The following is a 26,341-nucleotide window of genomic DNA, read 5'->3' on the forward strand; positions in this document are numbered from 1 at the left end:
GCTGGTTCCCAGGCTGGCTGTGAGCCCAAGATCCCTGGAGAGGGAGGCTTAGGGGGTACCTTCCACAAAGGGACAGATGGGGTACAGACACCTATAGGGATTTAGTGGTGCCTGAAGCCAAATGAAGAGGGGTGCCCTTGATAGTTCTACTCAAAGGGGAAAAAAGTGGTGGAAGGATCTTTATTAAATATGGGTCAGTATCTCCCTCCCAGGCCCTAGATCCTTTGAGCCCCATCTTTTATCCTCTGAAGAACACACAATCGGCTCTGGGGCCACAAAAGGAGGTTTAGGTGGGGGCTTGAGGTCTCTAATCCCAAACTTTGTGCTTAGGAGGCTTAGGATCAGTACTGATCCTTCAGGGAGCCCGAAAGTGGCTTTGGAGGAGAGGTTCTTTGGCAGGGTGGGGGGAAGTGGCGGTGGGAGGATGATCTATAAGAGGAATCAGAGGGGGTGGGGGACATCCCATGAGCAAGATGCCAGAGGAGGAGGAGGAGGAGTTTCTTCTGTTCAAGAACATCTCCTTGGTGGGGCCGTGGGATGGGCCTCAGTACCACCTCGCCCCTGTCTGGGTCTTCCACCTCCAGGCAGCCTTCATGGGCTTTGTCTTCCTTGTAGGGACACCACTCAATGCCACGGTTCTGGTGGCCACCCTGCGCTACAGAAAGTTGCGGCAGCCCCTCAACTATATTCTGGTCAACGTGTCCCTGGGGGGCTTCATCTACTGCATCTTCTCTGTCTTCAGCGTCTTCATTGCCAGCTGTCATGGGTACTTCGTCTTTGGCCGCCGTGTTTGTGCTATGGAGGCCTTCCTAGGCTCTGCAGCAGGTACCTCAGGAGAAAGGGGCTGGGGGGTGAAGGCCACTGCTCTAGGATTGGAACCAGGCACTAGGCTGTTGGCTTAGAGGGGGCCCCTAAAGAGGAATCTGGGGGAAGACGTTTGGGGCTCTTCTGAGTATCAAGGTACCAAACCACCCCGATGAGAAGTCTTCTGACTGAGTCCCCAACTCGACTTGGCTCTCTCTTCCAATCTTGACCAGACCCCGGCACTCCTGCGCTTCCTCCACCCCATCTGTATTCCATGCTGCCTGCAGGATGGGTGGGGCTGCTGACCCCATTGCCCTCACATTTCATCGCAGGTCTGGTGACAGGCTGGTCACTGGCCTTCTTGGCCTTTGAGCGCTACATCATCATCTGTAAGCCCTTCGGCAACTTCCGCTTCAGCTCCAAGCATGCACTGATAGCGGTCCTGGCCACCTGGGCAATTGGGATCGGCGTCTCCATCCCACCCTTCTTTGGCTGGAGCCGGTGAGAGTGTGGGGCAGTCGTGCTGACTTAGCTAGAAACTCAGGTTGCAGGGGTGGGTAGAGCACTGGGTAGTCTTTGGCCTCTAATTCTTTAAGAGCTGGTGGAATAGAGAAGGGAAAGGGCTGTGGGAGACAAGTGCTAAAGTTTACTCTGCAGCTGGAGTTGCTACAGGCTCGCTGGTGAGGATAGAAAAGAGCCCCTGCTTGCAGTCACTCTGGGTTCTAAGAGGAGAACACAATCCAGAAGCCTCAGCTCCCCCTCCACCACTTCGTGCAGTGAGCCAGTGCTTGGTCCCTTGCAGGTTCCTGCCTGAGGGCCTGCAGTGTTCCTGTGGCCCCGACTGGTACACCGTGGGCACCAAGTACTACAGCGAGTATTATACCTGGTTCCTCTTCATCTTCTGCTACATCGTGCCTCTCGCCCTCATCTGCTTCTCCTACTCTCAGCTGCTGGGGGCCCTCAGAGCTGTGAGTGGCTTTTGAGGGTCAGGAGGGATCAGGGGGCTCTAGGGGAGAGAGAAGAGTCAGTAAGTGCTTTAGAACAGAAAACAGCCAGGCAGAGGGGTCTCTAAAAGCCGTGAAGGACGTGGGGACAGGGGGATGGAAGGAAGCATAAGGCGGGGCCATCCTGCTCAGGCACATCAAGAGATGCATGGGATCCCTTCCAATGTCACAGACCAGAGAGCTGCCTCCACCTCGCCTTCCTCAAGGAAGGGGACCCAGAGGGACTAGGCCAGAAGCTGGAACACAAGAGAGACCCCTGGGAGAAAAGGGTCCAGAGACCTGGGAGGTCGGGGCCAGGGAGACGAGGGCTTGATGTTTTCTGTGTGCTTCCCAGGTTGCAGCTCAGCAGCAGGAGTCAGCTTCAACCCAGAAGGCTGAGCGGGAGGTGAGCCACATGGTGGTGGTGATGGTGGGGTCCTTTTGTGTCTGTTACACGCCCTACGCTGCCCTGGCCATGTATATAGTCAACAACCGGAACCACGGGGTGGACCTACGGCTTGTCACCATTCCTGCCTTCTTCTCCAAGAGTGCTTGCATCTACAATCCGATCATCTACTGCTTCATGAATAAGCAGGTAAAGCTCTCTATTTAGTCCTGTGAGACCCTAGTCCGTAAAACCTGGTTCTTCTCAACAATGACTTTTAACTCAGAGCACCCTGGATTCTGCTCTAAGGCTTTCTAGGGGTGACCATGGGAAGCTGTGGAAAATTTAGGAGGCTGGAAAGCACACAGCTAAGTAAGCACAGGGATGAAGGTGTGGTCCTCAAGACAAGGTCACAAAACGCAGCCATAAAAATCAAGGTGCTCCCAAGAGTAGAATGAGAAGTGGAAAGTTTTCTGTTTCACTGGAAAACTGAGCCCTTCCGTTTCATGAGTTTTTAACCCTTTCCAACCTCTAGCCTACAGAAGCGTTTATATGAATCACAAACATCACATGTATAAAGTTCTACCAAAGCTTATCATCGGCAGGTACTGGGTGGCCTCCTATCCCAATTCTGAATCTGAGCTAAAAACCTGAACTCAGACAAATCTAGGAGGGTTCCTGTCTTGTAGGGCAGACTCTCAGCTTTGAAATTATTTTGTTTCCTTCATTCCAGAGATGGATCTGAAACTAATGTGAAACCTCCTGGATAGAAACAGAATTGGCAGTCCTTTCCCAGTTGAAAGCACCTTCTAGAAATGGTCTGGTGGGTGGACAGGTTTGGGGACCGCTTCTGACAGTGCTGTTATGGGGCAGGCTGGTTTGTGAGGTTTCCTGACAGTGGAGCCTGAGTCAGCCAGAATGTGCAGGGATTATGACTGTAGACCCAGGAGCAGTGAGTGGTCTCAGGCTGGAGCACAGCTGGCTCTCAGAACAGAGATGCCTTCAAAACTGCCAGAGGCACGGGGTGAGGCTCTGGGGATACCAAGAATGAGACCTTCCTCCCCGCCCCCTCACGCTTCCTGAGGTGGTCTCCTCTGTACTGGTCTGCCAAAGGGACTGCCTCCAGTTCTGCTCTTTCCCTCCAGTTCCGAGCTTGCATCATGGAGATGGTGTGCGGAAAGCCCATGACAGATGAGTCTGACATGTCTAGCTCCCAGAAAACCGAAGTTTCTACTGTCTCTTCTAGCCAAGTTGGCCCCAACTAAGGAGCCACACTGGCATATCTGCAGCGAGGATTTCACATTTAAGGAAATTTCTACTTTCTCTATTAAAATCCCAACCACTAACAGCACAGAAAACAGGAAGGGGAGTGACAGCAATTTGGGGAGTCAATTTTCCTACCAGTTCCTCCCTACTGACACAAAGCTACTGTTCCAGCTGGGTCTACTTCAGATCAACCCAAAGGCCATCTCAACAGTCATCAGTTTCCACTCCTTTTTTTTTTGCTTTTAGGGCCACACCCATGGCATAGGGAAGTTCCCAGGCTAGGGGTCCAATCAGAGTTGCAGCTGCTTGCCTACACCACAGGCACAGGCATGCAGGATCCAACCCATGTCTGCAACCTACACCACAGCTTACAGCAACTCTAGATCCTTAAACCCACTGAGTGAAGCCAGGAATCAAACCTGCATCCTCACAGATACCAGTCGGGTTCATTACTGCTGAGCCACAACAGGAACTCCCAGTTTCTACTCTTAAGTGGCACAATTTAAAACACTTGGAGAACAGAATTAATATACAAAGCAACTGGAAAGGAGTATGGTTAATTTTTCAGTGTATAGACATAATTATTTTCCATTTTAGTAACTTTTTTTTTTCCTATTGGGGATCTATTCAGAGACGATAGATTTTGAATTAGAACAAACTTAGGAAAATACCTTAGAAATGGGAGACACTTTAAAAGTAAAATTTAGGAGTTCCAGTCATGGCTCAGTGATTAATGAATCCAACTAGGAACCATGAGGTTACGGGTTTGATCCCTGGCCTTGCTCAGTGGATTAAGGATCTGGCATTGCCGTGAACTGTGGTATAGGTCACAGATGCGGCTTGGATCCCGTGTTGCTGTGGCTCTGGTGTAGGCTTGCAGCCACAGCTCCAATTCAACCCCTAGCCTGGGAACCTCCATATGCTGTGGGTGCAGCCCTAGAAAAAGACCAAAAAAAAAGTAAAATTTAAAAAACCCTTTAGTAGGTCCCAAATATGAGTTTGAAAGAACTTCTTATACTGTCACTGCCAGTCATTGCTATAGCTTTGGCAAGGACAGCCATGTCCATAAACCCCGCCAGCATGAATTACTCCAGGTGCTTCCTTCCCCACCTTCTATTTGGCTAAACCTACATATCTGTCGTACCCTGTTTTTTATTTGTGTTTTTGTCTTTAAATGGCGGCACTAATAGCATATGGAAGTTCCTGGGCCAGAGATTGACTCTGAGCAACAGCTGCAACCTATGCTGCAGCTAGGGCAATGCCAGATCCTTTAACCCACTGTGCCGGTCCAAGGATCAAACCTGCACCTCCAGAGCAACCAGAGCCATTGCAATCAGTTTCTTAACCCACTGTGCCACAGCAGGAATGCCTTTTTTTGTTTTTTTTTTGTTTGTTTGTTTGTTTTTTTTGGCCAAACCCAAGGCACACAGAAGTTTCCAGCAAGAGAATGAATCCACACCACAGCAGTGATAATGCCAGATCCTTAACCCACTGAGCCACCAGGGAACTACTTAAGCTGTGCATTTATTGAAGTTAATAGTTTAATTCCCTTCATGATCTCAAAACGAATTCGCACATCTTTTTCTTTTTTTTTGTCTTTTTGCCATTTCTTGGGTCACTCCCACGGCATATGGAAGTTTCCAGGCTAGGGGTCGAATCGGAGCTGTAGCCACTGGCCTACGCCAGAGCCACAGCAACGCAGGATCCGAGCCACGTCTGCAACCCACACCACAGCTCACAGCAACGCCGGATCCTTAACCCACTGAGCAAGGGCAGGGATCGAACCCGCAACCTCATGGTTCTTAGTTGAATTCATTAACCACTGCACCACAACAGGAACTCCCAAATTCGCACATCTTAATACCACTTATAAACTATACAAAAAGAATGTTCAAAAAACTGTTTTACCTTATACTCCTCCTTCCCACCCTCCAGAAGAAGAGCCTTTTTGAAATAAAAATCAAGATAAATGTATGTACATTCAGAAATGGCTTGTTTTTGGCATCAGACAATTATGTAATGAGCAGCTGGGCTCCTCTCCAGTCACATGGCCCAAAGGCAGCAGAGAAGGGCTATAGCTGCAGTGAGAAGGATGCTAGAAGACTTTAGGGATAGGAAGAAAGGAGTAACCGATTTGGGAGATGATCGTTAACTTCTCTGTTGGGGTTGGCAAGGTCAGCCTTCTGGGGAGCTCCTTTTCTCCCCTATTATTACAGCACCCATCATTCTAAACAAGAGTTTCATTTCTTAAGAAAATAAAGGACATACATACCCCACGATGAATGTAAACAGTTTTATTTAGAAACAGATAGGTACCTGTTTGCATTATAGAATATAAAACTGGGTTTACACTCTATAAAAAATAACCAGTATCCAAATTCAAGAGAGCTAGCATTCACAGAACACACAATCTAGGTGTGCAGCTACTGTTCACCAGCTTCAGGCTTGATTTAAACAAATGAACAAACAAAAAAAACCAAAAAACAAAAAAACCCCAGGGGGATCATTAGAGATTAGAGTACAATGCTTCCTGACGAGCGCCCAGCATCCAGAAGTTGCTGCCTTGGCGGACGAAGGCTTGCTCTCTAAGTGCGTGACTTTAGCAATCAAGGCCTGGGTTCTCTGCACCTGGTGACCTGCGAGGCTCTCCTGCCACACAATTCGTAACGTGCCCTCTCCAAGCCAGGGTTGGTGGCACTATTAATTACCCCTGGTCTTCTGAACAATAAAAACGGGGAATCTGGAATGCAGAGAATTTCCGTTCCCTCACATTGGGGTTAAAGGAGTGAATCCACTCTCCAGAGTTCAATGCAAAGGCCAGGATGAGGTTACATGATATCCGGCTTTTTACCAGGCCAAGTAACCCACCTCAACACGATGGAGGAAGACCAGAGGATACGCCTAGGTTCAGATTATAATAATCGCCCAGCACCACCTGAATGTATTATCCAGAAAGATATATGCAGTAATAAAGGTTAGATATACATATATATTCATCTTAGTAACCTGAGGGCTAAAAACTTAGAGTATAATCATTCTTCTCAAAAGAAGTCCATCGGTATGAAAGGGACCAAAAAGAGTGTCCTGTTACGTAAAGTACAGGTAAAGTGAGGTGGGAACAGAGGGTGATGTCTTCAGCTCTTTCTACAATGTTCCTCTTTGATAAGCATTGGCTATGCTGATCCATGATAAACTTTCTTTTTTTTGGCAGCAAGGAGAAGAGGAGATGGGGACATAGGGAGGGAGGGGTCAAAGGCAGGAAGGGTGAGCGATGGTCCTCAAACCCAAGAACCCTCTCATCTTCGCGTCTTAGCTCAAGTTCTCCAGCTGACACAGAAACAGGCCTAGTAGTAAGTGGTTAGCATTCTGAGGTATGAGGATCCCTGGTAAATTCAGCAGCATGTGGTTTTTGGAAACCAGCCCACAAGATAAGAACACTGCAACCAAGCCCCTAATTAATACTGCTATTTAACCACCATCCAAAAGAAAAAGGGAAGAAAAAAATCCCCACGACACTAGGAGGGTCTAAGCTTTCACTTAAGGTGGTCCAAATAATCTCTTTATTTTATCTTGGGGTTTCTTAAAAGAATCCTCATTCCATGATCATTTCTCTCCTTAAAGGCACTTTCAATGACATGATTGGAAAGGAGTACATTTTAACTGTAGTGAGAGCAAGACGCAGTCCTCGGGACACCCAGGCAAACAGGAGCTGACCAGGGCACTTACAGTGATTCAACAGGCAAGACAGTCTTGAGCACTTCAGCAGATGCACACCCAGAAAAAAGCATGTGCCCTGAAAACGCTTGTACTTTTCCTTCAGTTTTCTAGCTGTTTCTATGTATAACTCTGTGAAGAGATCACACTCACTACTTGATTGATTTTCAAGACACTGGCCTCAACTCTTCCCACCACAGCTGTGCCCGACAAAATTAGCAAACAGCTAGTCCTAAAGGGAAGAAGAAGAAGAATGAACGACATTAAATTGAGCCAAGCTTTCTCACAGCACAGGGATCTGTCCTTGCCCAGACAGTGCCCGGACCTGGACCCGGAGCAACTAAATAGAATATGCGGCCCCTATTACCTTTGAAATAGACTTTTCAACAGGCGAGCTTAAGTGTTATCTTTCCAACTGTAAATTGTGGGGACTATTTCTTCCCTTCTCTCTCTCCTGAACATTTTTTATTGATCTCAGGCTTCAAATTAATTAATTCAGAATTATAAAAATTACATGTTAAGGGTTGAGACAGAGTGAAGGGCTTACATTTGCCTACAAAGTGAGCCGAGGATCTTGATCCTTCATATACTCCCAACCAGAAACCAAATACAAAAATAAACACACATGTTATACATAATACAAAGTGTAAATCTACAAACGCAAGTGTACTAATTAGAGTTGTTCCTCAGAAGCACGGTTTCCCTCCAGTCCCTCAGAGAGGAGGAGGAATGGGGACGGGATCATTTTCGGTACAGCTTTCCATGTCTTAAAAAGTTTGTAATAACAGTCTCAGTAGCGCAAACAATTTCTTGTGAAACCAGAAGCTGTAAAAATAAATTACTTTTGAAGAAACGTGGGTTCCTCTGTCTGCAGCTCAGAACTCATCATGTCGTACTAAGGCCTCACCAAAATCTGTGGCCTGGCTGCCCACAAATAAATCATACTTGTCAACGATCTCCTCCTTGGTAAGCTTGCCGTCCTGAAATCAGAGAGAAGCGTGAATTGAGGCAAAATATATTTTCCGTTTCAAATGGAGAAACACTGCATAAGTACAACAGGCCTAGTCAAGATTTAAGATGATAATTCCCAGAGTTCCTGTTGTGGCTCAGCCGTAACGAACCCGACTAGTAACCACGAGGACTCAGGTTTGATCCCTGGCTTCACTCAGTAGGTTGGGGATCCAGTGTTGCTGTGAGCTGTGGTGCAGGTCGCAGACGTGGCTCAGATCCCATGCTGCCATGGCTGTGGTGTAGCCCAGCAGCTACAGTGGTGATTTGACCCCTAGCCTGAGAACATCCATACGCCGCAGGTGTGGCCCTAAAAAGATTAAAAAAAAAAAAAAAAAAAAAAAGATTATAATTCCCACTAAATTAAATGTGAATTCAATCCTCGTGACCCCTGCCCCACCCCCTGAACACACACAAACACACAAATACACGTGTGCGTGAAAATAGCAAGTAATAGATTTTTCTTGTTGAGAAAGTTAAGAGTGGAAGGATGGAAATAATATAAGTAAGTAACTCAATGCTAAGGACATGGATTTGTTTGTTTGTTTTTTTTTTTGAAGAGAAAAACAGGTCTTCTGAGCAAAATGTGGGGCATCTCCTGGATATGAATAAGAGACAGTCAGGTAAAACATTTCACAGTGAATCAAGTCACTGTCTAACAGGAACAATGAAATCTGCTAATATCAAGCACAGTTCTTAGCTCCGCTATGCCCTAGCCACCAGATTCCAGACAGAACCCCAAATGAAGACACTCATCCCAAGAATTATCTAGGCTAGATTCCCAAGGGGATGACTACATGAGTTTCCTTTTCTCACCGATCTCAGGACATAGCACTGGGCTACTGAATGACTAAGCAAGAATTCAAAACAGATGGACCCTTAAAAAGACTCAACAATAAGAAACTGCATTAAAACTGAAGTTTAACCTAAATAAAAGAACATTCAGAATACCGGCATACCCCATCGTTAGCCTGATTTTCAGCTTGCTCTAAGGAGAGCATTCAAATCTGAAACAGGTGGCAGGGTTCAGGGGTAACATCACTCTTAATGAACTGAAGACCCTCGCAGAGAACTGATCAAAGGTAGTTTTAAAAGGCTTCAGAGGAAGGCTGACTTATAACCTACAACAAAGAACTTAATTTTAAAAACCATATTTGATTTAAGGAGGAAATAACCAGCTTTGAGTAGGCAAAATCAGCCTGTAAGAGAGAAAAGAACAAAGGAAATAACAAGAGAAAAGCAAAGAAAATTTCTTGAGTTTCCAAAGATAGCAGGTAATGCATGCTGGGCACAGGCTATATCCAGAGGCTCTTTAGTGAGGCCGAAATTCCTCCAGTGCTAGAACACGGGGCAAAGGGATTTCTAAAATGACATCAGAGAGCTAGTGCTGCCCTGCAGGTTTTTAATCGCCAACTCTAGATCCATAGCAGACGTAAGCCTAATTAAGACTTTCAATTCTCTATGCACCTCAATAGGAATTCTTGTGGCAATCCGTTAGAAAAAGACTGATAACTGCCAGGTGTTTGAGCCTGGCCAGACTTACCTTATTTTGGTCTGATTCGTAGACAAGGTGCCTGGCTTCTGCCTCTGCATGATCATAATCCGAGGGGAGAATCCAGTCTTTGGTCTCTTCCTTATCCATCTTCCCATCACGGTTCTTATCTCGAAACTCAACAAATTGTTCTCTCTCGGTCTTTACCCATTCTGGTTCATCAGCATTCCCATCGTGGCTGTACATGTCACCTGTGTGGACGGACAAACAAAAGTCAGGTTTGTCTTCCCCCAAAGACGCCCTGCCCCACGCAAATCTGACCTAATACTTCTTCATTCATCTGTTTGGAACCTAACAGCAGTTATAAGGTCAGAGAGACCTCAAGAAGCAAGGCGTTTTCCTGATGCTTAATTACTGAACTTGCAACAGGAGTATTTCCAGCTGCTGGTCTTGAGTGATATGAGAACAAAGAGAGGTTTTTTGGTTTTTTTTTGTCTTTTGTCCTAGTTTTAGGGCCACACCCGCAGCATATGGAGGTTCCCAGGCTAGGGGTCTAATCGGAGCTGTTGCTGCCAGTCTATGCCGGAGCCACAGCAATGCCAGATCTGAGCTGCGTCTGTGACCTACACCACAGCTCACGGCAACGCCGGATCCTTAACACACTGAGCCAGGCCAGGGATCAAACCTGCAACCTCATGGTTCCTAGTCGGATTTGTTAACCACTGAGCCATGACAGGAACTCCCCCAACTATCTTTTATCTGTCTGTTTATATGAATAAATGGCAGGTGAAGTTGATATACGGTATTTAAATTTTACTAGATTTATTTTAAAGTCAATAGTTACAACTAACACAGATTACTATTTACAACTGTTAACACTTCTACCTAAATAGTTTTTATTTTTATTTATTTTTTTGGCTATACCTATAGCATATGGAAGCTCCTGGGCCAGGGATGGAATCCAAGCTGCAGCTGTGGCAATGCCCGATTTTTTTTTTGCTTTTTAGCGCCATACCTCAAGGCATATGGAGGTTCCTAAGCTAGGGGTTGAACTGGAGCTACAGCTGCCAGCCTAAGCCACAACCACAGCAATGCTAGATCCGAGCTGCATCTGTGATACCACAGCTCACGGCAACGCTTGGATCCTTAACCCACTGAATGAGGCCAGGGATCGAACCCAAAACCTCATGGTTCCTAATTGTATTAGTCTGCACTGAGCCACAATGGGAACTCCCAGCAACGCCTGATTCTTAACCCACTGTACTGGGTCAGGGATTGAACCTGAGCCACAGCAGAGATAAGACTGGATTCTTAACCTGCTGCACTGTGGTGGGAATTCCCTATTTAAATATTTTAGATGCCAACTTTAAAATGTGTAAGGTCATACTGTTTGTCAACATTCTTTTAGGAATTACGTGAGTGAAAGTCTGAAGACTCCTAAATTACACTATATTGAAGTGTACATGCATTTCATGTAAGGTATAGGAACAAACTAATGTAAGTCTAAATAATCTCTAAAGATTGTTATATACTTGTGATAAAAATAACTCGTATGTTGGGACCCAGAAAAATGGAAGCTGCCCCAGGCCATGTCACAAATCTAAACCTAAGTCAGCCTGCACTGCCAAGTAAACCAATCCCAAACTTCCAGCTTAGCTTTAGGTAGCTTACCTTATCCTAGAAAAGACCTGCTGTCTTTTAAAGGAAATCCCTGACCTCCTGGCCAACCACATCTGTGTTGCCTCCTCTAACATTCTATAAAAACCTGCTCTTGCCAAAAATCCCTTGCAAAGAATGCTCCACTGCTCGTGAGTTACTTTACTCCCTCAATCCGTGGACTATTTCCACTTGAATAAAGGACATCGAACTAGTTACTAAATACCATTAGCCCTGTCATTTAGTTGATAGTTGATACTGGCATTTTCCAGAACTTGAGAGTTAAAGTTAACCTTATATCTTAAACACAAATTAGGAGGTCTCAGATTAGGACTTGTCTTTTTTTTTCCTTCCCATTCTACAGGACATTCAGAAAACAGAGTATTTGTAGGACCCAATGGCCAGCACCCTGCTCTAGCTGTCCTGAGGGTCAGGGAGACCTTTCATGGAAAGTTCTGAATTGGAGAGGGAATAAGTGTTTTTAAAAGACATACTCTTTTTTTTTGGCCACACCTGCAGCATATGGAATTTCCCAGGCCAGGGATCAAATCCGAGTCACAGCTATGACCTATGCCACAGCTGGGGCAATGCCAGATCTTTAACCCACTGCACCACAGCAGGAACTCCTAAAAGACATAGTTTTAATAAAAGCTGGAATATACAACATAACGTGAGTGTACCTTAAAGCTAGAAGAGTGAAGAACAGAACAATACTCTTTAATTCTCTATTAAAACTCCAATCTATATAATGATATTAAGGAATTATTAATTTGTGGATATTTATTAAAAATTTTTAGATATATATGTATCTTAAGAGATACATAACAGAGTTCCTGTTGTGGCGCAGTGGAAATGAATCCGACTAGTATCTACGAGGATGTGGGTTTGATCCCTGGCCTCACTCAGTGGGTCAGGGATCTGGCATTGCCATGAGCTGTGGTATAAGTCACAGACATGGCTCGGATCCTGAGTGGCTCTGGTGTAGGCTAGCAGCTGTAGCTCGGATTGGACTCCTAGACTGGGAACTTCCCTATGCCATGGGTGTGGCCCTTAATAGCAAAAAAAGAAAAAAAAGAGAGAGAGAGATACATATAACCAAATGTTTACAGATAAAATGAGATGTTGATAGGGATTCACTTCAAAAAAGTAAAGCAGATAAAAAGTGGACGTGGATTTGAAAGGATTGGCCTCAAGTTGAGGACTGTTGAGGCTGGGCATTAGTGCAAGGGAATTCATTATAATTCTATTTCATTTTGTGTATGCTTGCAGTGCTCTATAATACATTTAAAGGGTTCAACACCGTATACCTCTGGGGACTTATTAATGCTAAATGTAAGAAGCAAAGACCATTTGCTTCTTTCTGATTTCTCTCCTCAACAGGCAGAAACTAGCACCTCCCAGGAAACTGGCAGATACTGCTTAGGAGACTTAGCTTTACAAAGCCAGTACCTCTGATGTTGAAGTGTTTGCATTAGTTGATGATTTGCAAAAGAATGCAACACACACAGTTGAGAGTTTTATATGATGGAGAGAAAGACAGAACTATCTCTTCATTTGGCTCCAAGGTGTAATAAATGATGGTACTTCACAGTTACAAAACGTAATTCCTCTCCTCGGGAGGTTCAAAAGGAGTTCCTCAGTTTTAGCAATGCTGCTAAGCTGGCAAAAGCCAAGAATTAAAAAATAAAATATTTAAAAATAGAAATAGTCCACTTTTGAAATGGGCTCAGTAAATGCACCCAGGCATATTTATTTCCACTGTGCTGATGAGCTCCACTTAAAAAAATCATCTGGGGGAGTGCCCATCATGGCCCAGTGGAAACAAATCTGATTAGCATCCATGAGGACGCAGGCTTGATCCCTGGCCCTGCTCAGTGGGTTAAAGATCCGGTGATGTCCCGAGCTGTGGTGTAGATTGCAGACACAGCTTGGATCTGACGTTGCTGTGGCTGTGGCATAGGCTGGCAGCTGTAGCCCCGATTTGACCTCTAGCCTGAGAACCTCCATATGCTGAGGGTGTGGCCCTAAAAAGACAAAAAAAAAAAAAAAAAATCATTTTGGAAAACTATCTTCTCACTGCTCACTACTCAAAGTACATCAAGTCTTAGAAGAAAAGAGTATTGGAGTTCCCGTCGTGGCTCAGTGGTTAACGAATCCGACTAAGAACCATGAGGTTTCGGGTTCGATCCCTGGCCTTGTTCAGTGGGTTAAAGATTGCAGCACTGCTGTGAGCTGTGGTGTAGGTTGCAGACGCGGCTCAGATCCCATGTTGCTGTGGCTGTGGCATAGGCCGGTGGCTACAGCGCCGATTCGACCCCTAGCCTGGGAACCTCTATATGCCGCAGGAGTGGCCCTAAAATTAGGACAAAAGACAAAAAAAAAAAAAAAGAGTATTCAAGGAATAATTCAACTGGAATGACTCTAGAAAATAAACAGCAGGTATAACTAGATAAATCTGAATAAAGGAGAGACTTGCTCAATGCACTGACATGACATATGGGGATGAGGTAGGGCTTGAATTCAGGTAAATATCAGAGGTTTAAAAACAAACTGTCTCATGAAATACAAAACCAGTGGTGCACAAGAATTAAATTACTATGAGTAAAAATAAGAATGTAAAATATAAAATTACCTAGTATCTCTCAAAACAGAATGACATTTATAACAAAGACATCTGTTACATCTTCCTTCTCTTCTCCTTATGTTAACTTCCATCACAGTAATTGTGAAATAATTTGCTCAACTATTGGTAAGAGAAGCCACTCCTTTTTTTTTAATGCAATGGGAAAATCTTAAAATTATTTTCAGGATAATAAAAGTAACTTTACTTGGGAGAAATTAGCCTTGAAGGTGTAGCATCTAAAATAAACAGACAGGAGTTCCCATTGTGGCGCAGTGGTTAAGGAATCCGACTAGGAACCATGAGGTTGCCGGCTTGGTTCCTGCCCTTGCTCAGTTGGTTAAGGATCTGGCGTTGCTGTGAGCTGTGGTGTAGGTTGCAGACGCGGCTCGGATCCCATGTTGCTGTGGCTTTGGCGTAGGCCAGTGGCTACAGCTCCAATTGGACCCCTGGCCTGGGAACCTCCATATGCCGCGGGAGCGGCCCAAGAAATAGCAAAAAGACAAAAAAATAAATAAATAAATAAAATAAAATAAAATAAACAGACAACTAGGAGTTCTCTCGTGGCGTAGTAAGTTAAAGATCTGGTGATGTCACTGCAGCAGCCCAAGCTGCTGCCCAAGTGGTGCAGGTTCAATCCCTGGCCCAGGAACTTCAACATGCTGAGGGCGTGGCCAAAAAAATAAATAAAATAGACAACTAAAAGGAAAAATAGCAGAAAGGAGCAACTTTAAAAGAAAGACAAAAGGAAAAAGGTTAGGGAACCTAGACAAAAACCACACAACACAGTGGAAAGGCAAGACTGTAAGAGGAATCAGCAACAGGTTACTTACTGGTTACTTCTTCACCCAACTATCTCTGTTGTTCTGTTCCCTAGTTTCCTAAGGCCAGTCTAGGCTGCTGGCAATTCTTGTCAATTCCATAGTGTAGCTGGGAGGCACTACAGCATTGCTGTCCCTTATAGTAGCCACTGGCCACATGTGGCTACTGAGGACCTGAGATGTAGCAGGTCCAAACTGAGACGTGCTATAGTATAAAACACACTTTTGAAGACTTGTATGGAAAAAAAAACCTACCCTCAATAATTTATATTGATAGCATGTTGAAATTATAGTATTTTAGGATAGTAGGTCAAATAAAATACACAATCGAAAGAAATGTCATCTGTTTCTTTTTTATTATTTTGATGTGGCTATTAGAAAAGTTAAAATTTTGTATGTGGCTCATATTTACACTTTGACTGGCCAGTGCCGCTACACATACTTTATCATGATCCACTATTCCTCATGCTGGTCTGACCTAATTAATGACGTGCTAAGAGTGGACATCATTCACACTGGGTAAGCTGTTTCCATTGGTGATCGCATCTTTCAGAGTTTCTCAGTCTCTTCTAAGAAAAATACTAAAAACAGACTTACCAATATACTCTTCTAGATCAATGAAACCATCAGCATTCTTATCTATATCCTCCATTGTTTCCTGGACAGAAGAGAATAATTAAAGTTAGTATCTGAATGAATTAGTTTAGGCAATTATTTATCATTCATTAAAATACACACACATATGTATGTATATGTATGTGGGTATAGTTGAACCACAGTAAGTTACTGTTTTTCTAGCTGAAAGAACGGCGAAATATTATCAATTCTTTCATGCTTCAACTTAAAATAACGAATAGTCTTCTTAAAGGAACACTGGCACTGCTTAATAATGAACTACCCCACCAAGTCCATGGGGATGTGGTAGCCCCAGTCACACCAACAGGAGAAGTGACCAGTAAGTATGTCTACAGTAAGTATGTCTATAGTCTATGTCTTATGAGTAACTGCCTTCTGTGAGAATTCTTTACTATCACAATTATTACTCAGTGTCTAATGTTCTTTTAAAAAATAGAATTTCCCCTCATGCTTTCAATACCTAGCCACAAATGAAATGGCAAATACCATTATCTGATGGTAAAATACTGTCACACTAAACAGAAAGTCTAAGGCACCATCAAGATCACAGAAAAACAATTTATAACAGAGCTTGGACTCAATTTGGCCAGTACTTGTACAGCAAGTCATTCTTCTAAATACAGAAGAAAGGCTAAAAAGGAAGAGTGTAAGCAACAAAAAGTGAAAATTTCCACTGGGAACCCTTGCTCTCACCCACCTGCACTACTATATCTTTCATGTAATCATACTCCTCAGGGTGCAGGAAAGCTGTGAATTCCTCCTTTGTGGCAATGAGGTCTCCATCCTTGTCCGCCATTTTAAACCTCCGCTCATCTCTAACCATCATCTGTTTATAGTTAAATCCATCATCAGGATCTGGATCATCTAGAAAACAAAAATAGAGGTCAAATCTTAAAAGACTTCCAGAAAACACAAAAATGTACGGGAATCAATTTCCAAGAAATATAAACCAAGCAGTAAAGGGTTAACTCTTGATTACGCAGCAGTATAAAGACATTCAGTTTTCGTAATCAAAGATCTCGAAGTCAGATCCGAGTTGAATGAAATGCTTGCCATTCAACATGGAACCCTGGCTTCGGGGCTATATGACCTATTGTTTAATGCTTCACTGGTATTGGTGCAAAAGCTACTAGAGGGTTTGCGTTTTCTAGTCATATCCAAGAAGCAGTGGTGGTTCTAAAGTCATACTGTTACACCACTTAGCCATGTGACCTTGGGCAAGTAACTGAACTGTGCTTCAATTTCCTCATCTGTAAAATGGAGCTAACAACAGTGCTGACCTCACAGGATTGTTTTGAGGTTTGAATAAGTAAGAAGTGTGCCTGGCACAGAGTTGGCTTTTAATAAATGTAAGCTATGTTTATTAAACATTAGGCTCTGATTAAGAAGTCAGATATCAAAAGCCTTCTATCCCATCACAGGCTATGTGGAGTCAAGTACCAGAACATCACCACTTTGAAAGGTCATACTTTACAGTTTTTTTCAGCCAACTCAGAAATATACCATGAGATACAAGTCCTGTTCACTACTTCCCCTCTCCGATTTTTGTAAAATCCTAGAAAATGAAAACAAATCTAGAGCTATAGAAAATACTCCAGTGGTTGCCCAGGGACAGAGCATGGGAAAAGTGGGGATTATAAAGGGACACAAGGAAACTTTTGGGGCGAAGGAAATGTTGATTTATTTTGATTATAGCAATGAATTAGCAGATGTATACACATATCAAAACCCATAAATTGTGATTTTAAGTATATTCAATGAAAATTTATTGAGTAATTAAAAATGAATAAATAAATAATAAGTATATTCAGTACATTGTATGTTGGTTATACTTCAATAAAGCTATTATAAAAAATAAATGTTAGATTATAACCACATTGAATTTTGGACCTATCTGTGAGGATGTTGAACTGCACAAGCAGTAGTTTAGAATCTAGAAAAACAAACTTAGTTTCTTTAAGTTGGGAAAAAAAATATGAAGGAGTTAATGACAGAAAAGGAAAAAAAAAAAAAAAAACAACAAAACAACACTTTACAATCTCAATTGCTGTGTGGACCAAATAAGATAACATGTGAACATATTTTGAAAAGTAAAAGATGCCTGGAGTTCCCTGGTGGCTCTGCAGGTTAAGGATCCAGTTTTGTCACTGCACTGGCTCGGTTCACTGCTTTGGTGTGGGTTTGATCCCTGGCCCCGGAATTTTTGCATGCTGGGGGCATGACAAAAACAAAAGAGGAGTTCCCGTCGTGGCTCAGTGGTAACAGGCACGATTAGTATCCATGAGGACACAGGTTCGATCCTTGGCCTCACTCAGTGGGTTAAGGGTCCGGCATTGCTGTGAATCATGGTGTAGGTCAGATGTGGCTCGGATCCAGCATTGCTGTGGCTGTGGCACTGGCTGGCAGCTACAGTTTCGATTCGAACCCTATGCTGGGAACTTCCACATGCCATGGGTGTGGCCCGAGAGGAAAAAAAAAAAAGACAAAAACACTACCAAAAAAAAGAAAGGTTTCTGCAACATACCGATCATGTAAGAAAAGATATAGCACTAGTGCACTAGTTTTATAAAAAAATTCAGAACCCCTTAACAGTAACATTACACTGTTGATTCTTTTTTTTGCCTTCTTTTTTTTTTCTAGGGCCGCTTCCCGGGGCATGTGGCGGTTCTCAGACTAGGGGCCCAATCGGAGCTGTAGCCACCGGCCTACGCCACAGCCACAGCCATGTGGGATCCGAGCTGCATCTGCGACCTACACCACAGCTCACCGCAACGCTGGATCCTTAACCCCCTGAGCAAGGCCAGGGATCGAAACCGAAACCTCATGGTTCCTAGTCGGATTCGTTAACCACTGAGCCATGATGGAAACTCCTACACTGTTGACTTTTGATACCATAGTTCAATCTTTCCATACTTTAATCTTTCCAAACAACAATAAACTACTGCTCTATTTTAAGAGTTGAGCAACTTGAAGCTTCATTCTTTGTTGAGTGTCAAAATTCAGTAAGACAGTTTACTAAATCATGAGGCTTTGGGGGCCCTATATGTGTATACTCAATATAAATAAGAGATAACAGAAGACAATTTATATATTTAGACTAGTTTTTCAACTAAGAGCCCTTCTCTCCTCCTTTGGTAAAACACAGCAACTGGAATCAAGTAGCCCAATAACATGCACATAGATAAGGATGAAAAAAGATATAAAACTTTATTATTTTTATTTTCTTTTTGTTTCTTTTTATAGCCACACCTATGGGATATGGAAGTTCCTGGGCTGGGGGTCAAATTGGAGCTGTAGCAGTCAGATCAACACTGGATCTGAGCCGCATCTGTGACCTACGCCACAGCTGCTTGGGGCAAAGCCAGATCCTTAACCCATTGAACCAGGCCAGCGATCCAACCTGAATCCTCATGGACACTATACTGTCAGGTTCTTAACCAGCTGAGCCACAACAGCAATTCCTAAATCTTTATTTTTAATGACTGAACTCACGTGGCTATCATCACTGCTCAGAGTGCCATTATCCATCCTAAGTGCCAGTTTACTGGGCCAGCTGGCTGGCACATAGCTATGGGTAAGCTCGTGATCTTGTTTTGGTATAGGCAGGGTGGATATTAGAATCTCATTTTACTTGTGGCAGAGACAGGGTTGATGTTCCTTTTGTGGAAAGCAGATTCATGACAGATATTATTTAAAGCTAGGATGATTTAGGAGTTCCCATTGTGGCTCAGCGGTTAACGAATCTGACTAGCATCCATGAGGACGAAGGTTCAATCCCTGGCCTTGCTTAGAGGGTTAAGGATCTGGCGTTGCCATGAGCTGTGGTGTAGGTCACAGATGCGGCTTGGATCCTATGTTGCTGTGGCAGTGGTGTAGGCCAGCAGCTATAGCTCTGATTCAACCCCTAGCCTAACCTCCATATGCTGCAGGTGCAGCCCTAAAAAACAAAAGAGTGAAAAAATAAAAAGCTATGATGATTTGTAACTGAACCCAAAACTCAATCAAGAACACACTCTCACAAAAAACTCCTCAGCACTTTTGCAAGGTACGTCATTACCCTGAGCACTGTCCACCCACAGGCCTCCAGGGAAAGATGCCTTATAAAGACATTGTTTCTCCAGCCAGTGCTTTGGCTTATGCAGAGCCTCAGTCAGTAGAAATACCCATTACATTGAATCATTTGCCCCATGAGGTAACAAAGCTCTCAACAGATTTTTGTGCACATAATCATAAAGAGTTTAAGATTCATTCTGGACAGCAAGTGAGTGCCTAGGTCTGACCTGAGATTTATTAACACACCATTCTATTGAGATCACCAATAGCCTACCCACTGCTTTATATTTATAATTAATTCCAAATAGACCAGAAAGGTGCTGGATCTCAGCCAGAGAGAGGAAGCATAGATGCCTCTCCATCTGCACTGACTTTTCAATACACATGTTCTTAATCGGGTGAAGGATATGTTTGGTTCTTGGCTAAGTGTCAAGCATGGAGAGAGACTGCCACTTCAGTCTTAGGAATGAGAACAAGCCTGATACAGAAATAAAAGTCTGTTCACCAGAAATGCGTGCAGTCCTGTAATTAACATGGACAGCTGGCCATCCAGTGGAGGAAACAGATCACATATTCACTGCCCCTAAGTCAGTGATGGAGAATGCCTGCTTTAACCCAGAAATTCACCTAATTTCCAGGAAAAAAAAATGCAAGGAGTAACATTTACATATTCTTGTCTCAAAAGGTAATCATATACAATAGAGGAATCTCACTAATAAAAACATCCTAAGTCATCAACTCAGTAGAACAGCCACGGATCATTCAACAGCAGGCAAGGGTAATAAGAGAAATACTAACAGGTGGTCCAAGAATAAAGCTACTGAATCAACAGAAAGCAATCAGTCACATTTATTTGCCTTGAAGCATTTGCAAAGCAGGCTGATACACTCATGTGCCAGAGAAAACAAATGGGAAATATTCATTTCTAAACTTCAGTAAGCAGACATAATGAAACAGTTAAATTCCATCAAGGAAAGCTATTATACTTGATCTTTATTTTATTAAGGAAAGACAGTAATTATCCTCCTATTCTCATGAGCTACAAAGAAATCTAATTTGGTTTGAATTTCAGGTCCAACACTTTAATGTGACCATATCAAGAGACATCTCAAAGCCTCCTGCTTTGCACTGTTGGAACAATGCAGCCTTTTAAATGAGATCTCCTCCAAAAATGGTCTCTGAGTGATGACAGAATGAAGAAATGGGAAAGTATACCTGAAATGCTAAAGAAATAAGAGATGTCAGACCCTAGAAAACCAAAATTAAAGAGATTTTTAAAAATACGTAATATACCAATTTAAATCAGTGAAGTGAAGGAGAGTCAGCTCAGCATCAAGCTCTCTAAAATAAGCATAATTTCTTCCTTTCCTTCACTGCGTGACCCATTTGTTTCCTTGACTCAAGACCATGGTCTCTGCCAGGCTGACATCTTGCCCCTTACCCAGGTAAGTGCCATAAGTCACGTTTCTGTACTCATCCCAGGAGATTAAGCCGTCTTGATTCATATCAAACTCCTGCCACTGGTTTTCAACATTGTCATATATGTATTTCTTCTGGGCGTGCTTAATCCAGGATTTCAGCTCCCCCTCCGTCACAAACCCATCTTTATCCGCGTCTATTTTATCTACAATCATTCTACAAGACAAAACAGTTACGTTTCAAGGTGCCAGCTCCACAAGGCTTTTTCCCCCAGATAGTAGGGACCTACCTAAAACGTAGCCGTAGGTGGCATTTTTATACTCCTCCCAGGAAACGAGGCCGTCCTCATTGAGGTCATGCCCCTTCCACTGTCGCTCTACATCCTCGTAAATCCAGCGCTTTTGTGCAAATTTAATCCAGTCTTTGAGCTCATCCACAGTGACAAACCCGTCTTTGTCGCCATCTATTTTACTTACAATCTTTCTGTAGAAAATGCAGAGAAATCCAGCAAGAGGTTAAAAGGACACAAGGCTCTGGACTTAGCCAGGTGTATGCTGTGGCCACCGGTGTTGCCCAAGGCTAAAGCGTGGAAATAAAAAATATCTCCAAAACAAAACTGCCAGACAGGCAACTGAAAACTTTTCTCTTAAGTGTCTGTTTTGGGTCTGTAATGAGCCACCTGGATAAGGCAAGCACAGTCCATGGCTGGTGTACTTGGATCCAAAAGCAAATCCGGACTATCCCTTTAGAGGCAGGTTTCAGCTGATGGTCAGAATTCAGGAGCGAATATCCATTCCTATATGAGTTCTCTACCCTTAGTATCACAACATGCAAATCTTTATATTTTTCTTTATTGCTTTTAGGAGAATCTCAATTTCTGGGTAAATAATCATAACCACTGACTTGGTTTTCTAGAAATTCAAAAACTTAAACGAGACTTTAAAATATTCAGCTGTGTTTTTTTAAAAAAACCAAAACACCTTTCTTAAAAATATAAACATATCAAAAACAGTTCCTGGGGTTCCCGTTGTAGCACAGCAGAAACGAATCCAACTAGGAACTATGAGGTGCGGGTTTGATCCTTGGCCTCACTCAGTGGGTTGAGGATCCGGCATTGCCGTGAGCTGTGGTATCGGTTGCAGATGCAGCTCGGATCCTGAGCTGCTGTGGCTGTGGCATAGGCCAGGAGCTATAGCTCCACTTCAACCCCTAGCCTGGGAAACTCCATGTGCCACACGTGTGATCCTAAAAAAGACAAAAGACAACCCCCCCCCAAAAAAAAACCAAAAACCAGTTCCAGGATCACTTATACATAAAGTCAAGTTTACTTTTTTAAAACCCCAAAACAGGTACACCAAGACATAAGCATGCTTATTCTAAAAAATAGCTAGCAGTTTATTATACACTATGTTGAACTGGATTTTTACATATAACCACAAGAACAGAGAGCTGTGAAGAAGTACTGTGATGAGAATGTACATCCCTGATTATGAGAATGTTAATAAGCTGAGAGTTAGGATGCAGATGATAAAGCAGAACTACAAAGCCAAAGAATCACTGTATTTCACCCTTTATGAGCTTCTTTCTTCTAGATTTGTCATCTTGATGACGTTTAAGGATTTGTTTAAGAATTTCAAAATATGTGCATGATATGAAAACTCCTGTTTAAAGATGTAATCACCTACTTATAGAAGCTAAGACAGCCTATGTGAAGTCATAAGAACTTTAAATCAAAACTTCCAATGGAAGTGAAATCTTAGCATACTCCTATGCTCTATTATTTACAGGACTGAAAAAGACTGTCATTTGATAGCAAATAATGTCTCTTCCCAGTTTGTTTACCTCACAAATACAACATTGGAAAGTGATTAGAATCAGAATACAAGTGACACAAACTCATCTTGATATTGATATAGTGTTAGCCATGATTGTCGATTACTTAAATCCTATAATTAGCAAGCATTTTCTTTCAAAGAAGGTATAATCTTAGAGCTTTTGCTCTAAAAGAAGTCACCTCTTAAATATTTTCCTTGGGAGTTCCTGTTGTGGCTCAGCAGGTTAAGAACCCGACTAGTATTCATGAGGATGAGGGTTTGATCCCTGGCCTCACTCAGTGGGTTAAGGATCTGGCATTCCTGCAAGCTTCGGTGTAGATCACAGATTCGGCTCGGACCTGGAATCTGGTGTTGCTGTGGCTGCGGTGTAGGCCAGCAGCTGCAGCTCCAATTCAACCCCTATCCTAGTAACTTCCACATGCTGCAGGTGTGGTCCTAAAAAAAAAAGAAAGAAAAATATTTTCCTCTATCTACATGGACACAGGACAAAAACTGTTTTGCAACTTTAACCCTGTAGAATTTTAACAATTATTAATAAATTGAGTTTTAGTAGTGCCCAAAACATCTGCATTATCTATACTGGAATTCAGTTTGTGTTCAAAGGTAGTGGCTACCAAAAGTGCCCCTATACCATTAAAAAAAAAAAGGGCAAGGTATCAGAACCCCTCCTATTACCCAAAGAAAATTTTAAATTATTATAAATAGCTTAAAGAGAAGGATCACTCAGATAAAAAAGGCATATGACTGCTCAAGATGGGCTTTTCCTAATTAGGTTGGCTGAATGCCATTCTATTTATTCCAAAAGAAATATCCCTAAGGGCTTAATTCAGAGGTTAACAAACCTTTTCTGAAAAAGGACAGATAAGCAACATTTTTGACTTTGTGGGCCACATATTTTAAGAACAACAACACCCCCCCACACACACACACAACCATTTAAAAATAAAAAAGCCATCCTTATCTTGCTGGCTATCCAGCAGCAGGCAACTGTCAAAGCACACTGGACGTGGGCACGTCCTATTTTAGGCATGAAGCTCTGAACACCAGTCTTTAAAAACCTGTGTAAGTTTATGAAGCTAATGGTGTTGTAGTTCCATGACACTGGAGAACCCTACAGATGCAGTCATGATGCCACTAAGTAAGCAATTTACTCCAAGATAGACACAAGGCACTTAGTGGACCTGATGTTAATTTTTAAGAGGTAACATGTGCCTCTCCATTTCAAAAGGTGCGTAAAGCAAATCCTTTGGCTTTTTAAGAACTTGGGCCAATAAAGGGGCTCCACAAAGGTTCAAAATATTCCAGAAATGTTCAGCATGTGAAATTTTATATATATATATATACATATGTGTGCATTTTCCCTTAGTTAGATGGCCAAAGGGCCTATGACCCAAAAAGGGATGATGAACTGCTCTGGGTCATTTCTATGGCAGATATATCAAAGGTGGAAATTTCATTATATTACAGACCACCACCTCAAAATAAATAAACCATCATTAAAAAAAAATAAATCATCACTGGGAGACACATAAATGAAAATTAAACATATTTATGCTTTTTGGGGGTGGGATGGGGTTGAGAATACACTCACAAGAAAAAACATTCTAGGAGGTCCTGCTGGGGCACAGTGGGTTAAGAATCCAAATGCACTGGCTATGGAGGTGTGCGTTAGATCCCTGGCCCAGGAACTTCCATATGCTGCAGGTATGGCCATTTAAAAACAACAAGGAGTTCTTTTCGTGGCTCAGCCATTTACAAACCCAACTAGGATCCATGAGGACGAGGTTTCGATCCTGGCCTCACTCAGTGAGTTAAGGAACCAGAGTTGCCACGAGCTGTGGTGTGGGCCGCAGATGCAGCTAGGATCTGGCGTTGCTGTGGCTGTGGTATAGGCCGGCAGCTGTAGCTCCGATTGGACCCCTAGCCTAGGAACCTCCACTTGTCTCAGGTGTAGCCCTAAAAAGCAAAGCCAGGAAGAATAAAAAGAAAAAAGAAAAACCCAAAATTGTTTTTAAGTGCTTCCTGTAGTCTTCTAGATATTATTACTAAGGAATTTAAAATAGTAGTGAATTTTTGCAGCTAGGGGTATAAACAAATCTTAACTCCTAATTATTGGCCTCCTAGGTAGATGGAGAAGAGGAGGAATCTGCTGTTCCCAACCTCTGGTGTAGAGCCACATACCAAACAATGTTTAGAAATGTCACCATGACTAAGTTAAAAGAAAGTTCACCTGGAATTCTTGCTTTCAACAGTACATCATCTTATCAACTGGGGCTATTTGCCAGTATCTCCAAAATTTGGGAGAAGCAAATAGTACTTTATTCACTCATACATCCCATGAAAACCAAGATTTTAACCATCTTCTTCTAATCAAATATGCTCATGTGTTGAACTTCTGATACTTACTGATGACAAAAAGGAACATTTTCTCTTTACTAAAGACTGCTAGCAGAGCTCTTGCTATACCTGCACACAGCAAGAACACCTTGACTGATTCCAAACCTCAGGGCCCTTCATCATTTAAAAGTAATTCTGCAAAGAGACAAGTGCGGACCAAAATACAGGCTGGACATGCGCATGATTATTAGGCAAGACGTGAAGACTGAGAACACCCTCATGCATCCCTACCCTCAGGCTGGAATGTTAGCAGAGTAATAAGATTAAAATTTTAAAAAGGGAGCATGGTCCCTCAAAGTTAGAAAAACAACCTAACAGAAGCCTAACTCTTTTGATCTATTTCTGTTTTCAAATTTGGTAGTTTCTCATTCTACATAGCAAAATCTTCTGATTATTTGTCAGTGTTTAAGAATAAAACATCCTGAAGTTACCAGATAATCCATTGAAGAAATATATTCTGAAGTACCACCCAAAGCAAACCTTGTAATGTCTTCTAATCATAGCACTATCCATGGATAAAATATTTTTGGAAATTCCTATGTAGTACAACTTTTCAGACAAATCTATTGAATGGAGTTCAGAAAGTTACACCAATGGTGCTCTCTGTGGAGAAAATGTTCACTAAATTAATCTGTATCTAAATTAATCTGTATCTCCTTAACAATCAAGGCTGTGAAAGAGCTTAAAAAAAAAAGACATTCTCAGATCCTCAGTTAGAAATAATCAACTGAAGGAGTTTCTGCTGTGGTACAATGGGTTAAGGATTCATCCAACTACAGCAGCTTGGGTCACTGCAGAGGCATGGGTTCAATCCCAGGCCTGGCGAAGTGGGTTAAGGATCCACGGCATAGGTAGCAGCTGTGGTGCAGGCAGCAGTTGTGGCTCAGATTTGACTGCTGGCCCAGGAACTTCCATATGCTGCAGGTGCAGCCAGGGGAGAAAAAAAAAAAAAAAAAAAGACTGCCATTAACAAAAAAAGAAGGAAGGAAGGAAAGGAAGAAAGCAAGAACTAACTAGAATTCTTCCAAATCAATTCTTTAGGCAAAAAGATGCCCACTAAGAGACACAGAATCTGACTAGGGCCCAGCTGCCACTGCAAGAGCAATGCATACTGTGACATTAACACAGTTACTTGCTACAACCTTCTAAAAGGCAAGGTTGGTTGGTTTGGTTTGGTTTTTAATTAAATATCTGAGAATGAAACCAAAGAGGGTGAAGGACATTCTCAGAAATCATAAACTCTACAGAAATT

At 42.7% G+C, this 26,341-nt stretch overlaps 2 protein-coding genes and 1 long non-coding RNA gene across 5 annotated transcripts in view; 2 read left to right on the forward strand and 1 right to left on the reverse strand.

Moving 5' to 3' along the window:
- The window catches only part of LOC146394959 (uncharacterized), a 60,094-nt gene that overhangs the window by 20,422 nt on the left and 13,331 nt on the right, over positions 1–26,341 (forward strand). The gene's annotated exons all lie outside the window — the stretch shown is intronic.
- OPN1SW (opsin 1, short wave sensitive) lies at positions 465–3,437 on the forward strand. The gene is given in 5 exon segments (NM_214090.1): positions 465–825; positions 1,137–1,305; positions 1,607–1,772; positions 2,143–2,382; positions 3,318–3,437. Coding segments are annotated over 5 exon segments (1,056 nt in total).
- Positions 5,718–26,341, reverse strand: part of CALU (calumenin) — a 34,193-nt gene continuing 13,569 nt past the window's right edge. Inside the window, exons 3-8 of one of the 3 annotated variants that reach the window (XM_085005547.1) lie at positions 21,147–21,340; positions 20,880–21,073; positions 16,083–16,249; positions 15,347–15,407; positions 9,704–9,903; positions 5,718–8,132 (exon numbers count right to left, since the gene is read on the reverse strand). In XM_085005547.1, coding sequence (XP_084861673.1) covers positions 8,028–8,132; positions 9,704–9,903; positions 15,347–15,407; positions 16,083–16,249; positions 20,880–21,072 — 726 coding nt within the window. In that variant the 5' untranslated portion in view covers position 21,073; positions 21,147–21,340 and the 3' untranslated portion in view covers positions 5,718–8,027. The remainder of the gene's footprint in view (positions 8,133–9,703; positions 9,904–15,346; positions 15,408–16,082; positions 16,250–20,879; positions 21,074–21,146; positions 21,341–26,341) is intronic. The other 2 variants (XM_003134705.7, XM_003484023.5) reach the window with 2 other exon arrangements.

This window comes from Sus scrofa, chromosome 18, assembly GCF_054392235.1.
Source record: "Sus scrofa isolate SSC_HxYL_T2T_F1_AM1 chromosome 18, Sscrofa_HxYL_maternal_Yorkshire_Landrace_v2.0, whole genome shotgun sequence".
Taxonomy (NCBI): domain Eukaryota; kingdom Metazoa; phylum Chordata; class Mammalia; order Artiodactyla; family Suidae; genus Sus; species Sus scrofa.